This window comes from Suncus etruscus, chromosome 10, assembly GCF_024139225.1.
Source record: "Suncus etruscus isolate mSunEtr1 chromosome 10, mSunEtr1.pri.cur, whole genome shotgun sequence".
Lineage (NCBI taxonomy): Eukaryota > Metazoa > Chordata > Mammalia > Eulipotyphla > Soricidae > Suncus > Suncus etruscus.
Genome location: NC_064857.1, coordinates 96855613 through 96861612, shown reverse-complemented (window position 1 = coordinate 96861612; position 6000 = coordinate 96855613). Strand labels below are relative to the sequence as shown.

The window sequence follows — 6000 nt, the reverse complement described above, 5'->3', positions numbered from 1 at the left end:
TTAGGCTAGGGAGAAAGGCTCTGGTATAGGGCCTCCCCAAACCCCATACCTGGCAAGAGCTGGTCTCCAGAATCAAAGAAGAAACCGGAAGCCAAATGTCTGCCTGCCCTCCTCCCCATGCACCTCCCCCCTGGAGTACGGAGGGAGGGGGGAATCTGAGGACCACTAAGAGTGTTTTATTTACTTTTAGACCTCCTAAACTGGATACAAAGCAGATATCAACAGTTACTATTTTTAAAAAGTGGTCCTATACAAGCAATTAGTTAATATATTGAAACGTTGTGTATGCCTAATAATGTAATAACTTTTTATATTATAAGTAGTCTAGTCACATACTTTTAAAAAGTAGAATTCTTCCTTTAAAAATAAAATTTCAAATCAATGTTTTAGTGCAGCCAAATGTTTTTTATTATTTATAACTTCAACACCAAATAGCTCTAAAATACTTCTAAGTTTTTTCTATATATGTAACAAAACAACAGTTTGCAAGATAAATATCTGCAGGAAAGAAAACAAAGTATCAATCAAAATTGGCTTCACTATTTCTTGTCTTTTCCGTACATTTATCCAAGTTATCCATCTTAAATTCTTCCTCTGGATTTTGGATATATTCTATGTCTTTTTCTGGGTTTGGAACTGATTTTCCTTTAGGTAGCCAGAAACATTTAGCATTCAAAACTTGCTCAGCAGTCATTGAACTTCTACAGTAGAGCAAGCTACACAGGAGAAATTTAAGATCATCATCCTGCAAAAAAAAAAAAAGGCAGTATAAATAAAAAAATAAAATCAAAACAATATAACAGATATATAAAACTTTAATAAAGGAGGAAAATCCAATTTAAAAACACACTAAATTAGTTATATAAAATGAAAATATTTTTCTATTTAGATTTTTGATGATCCACCTCTTTTTTTTTGTTTGTTTGTTTTTGGGTCATACCCAGCAGCGCTCAGGGCTTACTCCTGGCTCTATACTCAGAAATGCTCCTGGCAGGTTCAGGGGACCATATGGGATGCCAGGATTCAAACCAATGACCTTCTGCATGAAAGGCAAATGCCTTACTTCCAAGCTATACCTCCAGCCCCTGATTTGGCTCATTATTAAAGGAATTATCCCAATACAAAATAATAAAATTGGGGAGCAGAGAGATAGTAGAGAGGAAGACACTTGTATCAGCAGAACATGATGCTGACTTGGGTCTGATCCCAGCACCACATATGGTCTCCCATAACCTCTTTGTCAACTCCTGATTTTGAATTAGGTACTCAAAATGCGTCAGCTAATTACATACAAACAATAAAGCAACACAAATAGCAGAGATAATTTTTATAAAAAGCTTGGTTATGAATAATCTTATAGCCCCAATGTTTAAGTAAAAAAATTAAAAACAAAACAGCTTAATAACTTTTTTAAATAGTAAAACATCCATTTTAATACAAGATCTGAAAGATATTGCAGGGCTACTTCTAAAACTGCTTATATAGTATTGTGACAAGCATACATTATGCATATAATACAGTAGTATTCTCTGGTAGTATTCTCATGGGATTTTAAATTTTTGAGTTTTTCAATACTCTAAAAACTAATCCACACTCTTAGAAAAATTAAAGTATATCTGCAAATATTTCATATTGTTGCAGCACAATGATACATAATCAAAATACTGATCATTTCCAATTAATACATGACAAAAGATCACCTACCAAATGAAAATGCTCTACTTTAGGAATTCCATCTTCATTTGTCTCAAATTTCTGATTGTTCACAAAAAGCTGTTAAAGAAAAGGATCATGAATACATTTTCTATGTACTAAACTTCTAATCTAAATACTATAGTCAAATTTAAAACTTAGTTCAGATTTTGAGGGAAATTGTTTAAGGAAAATCAGTTGTTGTGGAATAAAATGACTTCTCATCAAAAGTCTCTTAAATCATATTTAATGACTGAAACAAAAGCATTTTATAAATTTAGATATTAACCCTTTCTAAAATGAATGGTAGGCAGATATTCTCTCCCATTCTGTGTCTTTTTATACTGGGCATCATCTTTTGCAGTATAAGACTTCTTATTTTGATGTCATTCCATTTGTTTATCTTTGATTACTGACTGAACTATCCATCTCTGCTTCCACTTGCTTGGCCAATGGTATTTAATCATTGAAAACACCTCAAGATTCGATACTGTTAAGTGTCTAACCTATATTTTACTCAATATAATTTATGGATTAATGTCTGACATTAAGATCTCATTCTGGCTTTTGGGGATGACACTTGAAAGGGAATTGGGTTTGGGTATTTTTTGCATGTATGCAACCAGTTTTCTTGGCACTATATTTTAAAGAGACCTTCTTTGCTTCACGTCATATTTTTTTTCAAAGACTAACTATTCAATTTATATATATGTGAGGATCAGTGTCTGAATTCTAGTCTATTCCGATTGTCTAAGAGGCTGTCCTTCTGGTTTTGATGACTACAGCTTTACAGTATAGTATGAAATTTGGGAGAGAGGCCTCCTATCTTTTGTCCTAATGTTGCTATCAAAATTTGGAGGTTGGGGGTAATAAATTCCATATAAATTTCAACAAAGTATAAAATACCATATAAAATTCCAACAAAAATTAATACTCATATGTCATAAAATGTCATTGGCATTTTAAGAGACTGAATTGAATTTGTATAGCATTTGGGTAAGACTGACATTTTGACAATATTGATTCTTCCAAATCATTAACAAGGAATGTGTTTATTTTCCAGAAAATGCATTACCCCCCAAAATTCCACTGGCAGTGACCCCCAAGCAGAGCCAGTGGTAGTCCCTAAGTAGGAGCTTCTAAAGTGTGGCCCAAACCCCTCTGTCCAACAATGACTGATAATTCCTTATTGGTGTTCTATCAAACTCCACTCACGGCTGAAAGGAAGATGCGGAATTACCCATTACTGTTGTTTACTCTCACTGTCTGTCATTAGGTTTGTTAATAACTGTTTGGGGGCTAGATCCATACAAAGAGGGCAGGGCACTTGACTTGTACATGGCCAACCCAGGTTCTATGCACCAGGAGAGTGACCTGTACAGAGTCGGTAGTAACCCCTGAGCACTGCCAAGTTTGGTCCCCCAGAACCAAAACAAATATATATAATTGCCTTATAGATATTTGGCTATATATAATACTCATTAAATTTTCTTGCAAGATAGAAGCCATTAAACAATTATTGCTTGTCCCTATCTCTTTTCATCTTTTATAATTTAAGTCTTTTTTTTTTCTGGAAGGGGAGGGGAATCACACATAACGGTGGGTGGGGGGGCGGTTGTGGTGGTATAGTGGTGCTAGGGATCCAAACCAAAACAGTGGCAAAGCAACTGCTTAACCTCCGGGTGTGTTATCTTCCTTTCTCCCCTCCCTGTTCTTCTCTTCTCCTCTCTCTTCCTCTTTCTTCTCTCTCTCTTCCTCTTTCTTCTCTCTCTCTTCCTCTTTCTTCTCTCTTTCCTTCTCTCCCTCCTGTTTTATTGGATATAAGTCTGGCTATCCCTGATATCTTTTAGGTTTGTGGTCTTTTCAATGTATTGATAAATTCTTTTAGGATATCATTTACTGGCATAACTTTTTGTCTAACATTTTATTGTCAGTCTCTGCTTGTCTTTAGAGTTCACATAGATCTATTGGAGATTCGAAAACTTTGGTTTTGTTTATAGATCCATCCACAAATCCCAAATGATGAATTCAGGCCATTTATGTTTAAAGAATGTACTGATAATAAAGTACACATGATGATTTGCATATGTTTTCTGTGTGTTTTGTAATTTTTTTCTTTTATTCCCTATACATTGATACTGAACTATAATAGTTCTATATAATTTACCAAGATGTATACACAGAGGGTTCTAAAATAAAACAGTTTAAATTGAAAGCAAGTTACTACTATTCGAGAGATCCCATTTACTTGCTTCCAGACTTCAAAGCCAATTTAGAGATATATTTCTATTACATCTGTGAAGTTCTGTTGCATCTCCAAAACTTGGTAACCTAGTGGGATATTCTTTAAGATCTTTCTAGTAACCACTTAGATTAGAATATACCCTTCTGTCCTGTAAGGTTTCTACTGAGAAATTTGGTCACTTTAAAGGATTAATTTGGGGGCTTCGTATGGTGGTGATTTGGTACTAAATCTGATGTAGTACTGGAAAGACTCCCAAGGATTCTAATTAATATATAAGGGGATTATAAGGATTCCAATTAATATACTAAGGGGACAATATATTGTCAGATCACTCCAAGAACTCACACATGCAAAGCATTCCAGCCCTGTGGGCCATCTCCCCCGCCCCCAACTCTAACTGCTTTAACATTCTTTTTTGACCTTTTAATGATAACATCTTGGTTTGCATTTGTTTGGACTTTTTTTTAGATTTGAATGCTTTAATTTGAATTTATTTTGTTTTGAAGCTTCTGGATCTAGACTTCTGACTTCCTTCTTTTGAGGAAATTCTCAGTTATTATCTCTTCAAATAAGATTTTTGCTTTTTTCTTTCTTCTGGAATTGCATAAGCAGCAAAATTTGCTCCTCTTGATACTATCCCATAAATCTCTTATGATAGTTTCATTATTTAATACATTTTTTTTGCTTTATAGATTCTTTTCACTACTATATTTTACAACTTTTTGCCAGACTCTTTTTCAGGTCTACTAATGAGCCCCTCCAATTTTATATTTTAGTTTACTATGTTCTTTAATCCCATGACTTTCATTTGGTTCTTTCTCCTATTTTCTGTCCTTGAAGTTCAAATTTCACTCATTCATGGTTCTCCAATGTCAGTAGCATTATGATTGCTGCTTTTTTTTTTTTTTTTTTTTGGTTTTTGGGCCACACCCGGCGGTGCTCAGGGGTTACTCCTGGCTGTCTGCTCAGAAATAGCTCCTGGCAGGCACGGGGGACCATATGGGACACCGGCATTCGAACCAACCACCTTTGGTCCTGAATCGGCTGCTTGCAAGGCAAACGCCGCTGGGCTATCTCTCCGGGCCCTGATTGCTGCTTTAAAGCCTCATCCAGGGGCCTGAAGAGATAGCACAGCTATAGGGTGTTTGCCGTAGTGGTTCGAATCTGGGCATCCCATATGATCCCCTGACCCTGCCTGTAATGATTTCTGAGCTGAGAGCCAGGAGTAACCCCTGAGCACTGCAGGGTGTGACCCAAAAACAAACAAAGAAACAAGAATATCATCCAAGTAGTTTAATTATTTATAATGCTTAGACAACTTTCCCTGTATTGTTTATTATTATTCTGTGTGAATTTCTATAAATTATATGAAAACTCTTTCTTTTCCTGTCCTAATGCAACAACACTCTTTTAAAATTGAAAGGTTAAGCGTGTAAACCTTGCCTGCTAGGATTTTTATTGCTGTAAAAGTCACAGGATTTAGCCTTCAGAGTTCAGACTTCAAGGAAAGTGGAGGCTGCATAGGCTGCTGCTGTAGCATGTCAAGGAAACAATCTCAGTTAAGGAAGGGATCTGCAGCACAGTGTGTTCAAGGGGGATTCCACTACCGCCTTGTTCAAAGCATCAGCAGGTTCTGCTGGCAGAGTTTTTCCCCTGACACACTAAAAAGAGGTGGGTAGGTTACAGGATGGCTGCAGACAGTATCTGGCAGGCCATGCACAAACCTACAGAGTCCTGGTTGGGTGCTGAGAGAACCGAAGATAAAGGGCAAGAATTTCCAATTGTCCATTTCAACTGGATCCACCTAATCTTCTCTAAAGGCCTTAGCTCCCACTATCACAGGTGAGGGAGGTGTGAAAGAGCCTGGGTAGGGCAAGGACACAGGTATTTAACAGAACTGCTTGCCATTCACTCACAAATAGTTCCATGCTGGGACTACTAGCATGGCAAGCTTTGTAGGCAGCAAGAGCTCAATATGACAGTCTTCACCAGTGGAGAGAACATCAAGCAAGCACAATGGAACTGCAGACAACTGGGGCTACTCACCACAGATACAAAACTTT

The 6000-nt window shown here is 36.6% G+C and overlaps 1 protein-coding gene across 2 annotated transcripts in view; it reads right to left on the bottom strand.

Moving 5' to 3' along the window:
- Positions 1 to 520: 520 nt before the first annotated feature.
- The window catches only part of STK31 (serine/threonine kinase 31), a 109503-nt gene continuing 104023 nt past the window's right edge, over positions 521 to 6000 (bottom strand). Inside the window, exons 22-23 of one of the 2 annotated variants that reach the window (XM_049781438.1) lie at positions 1705 to 1773; positions 521 to 745 (exon numbers count right to left, since the gene is read on the bottom strand). In XM_049781438.1, coding sequence (XP_049637395.1) covers positions 521 to 745; positions 1705 to 1773 — 294 coding nt within the window. The remainder of the gene's footprint in view (positions 746 to 1704; positions 1774 to 6000) is intronic. The other variant, XM_049781439.1, reaches the window with a different exon arrangement.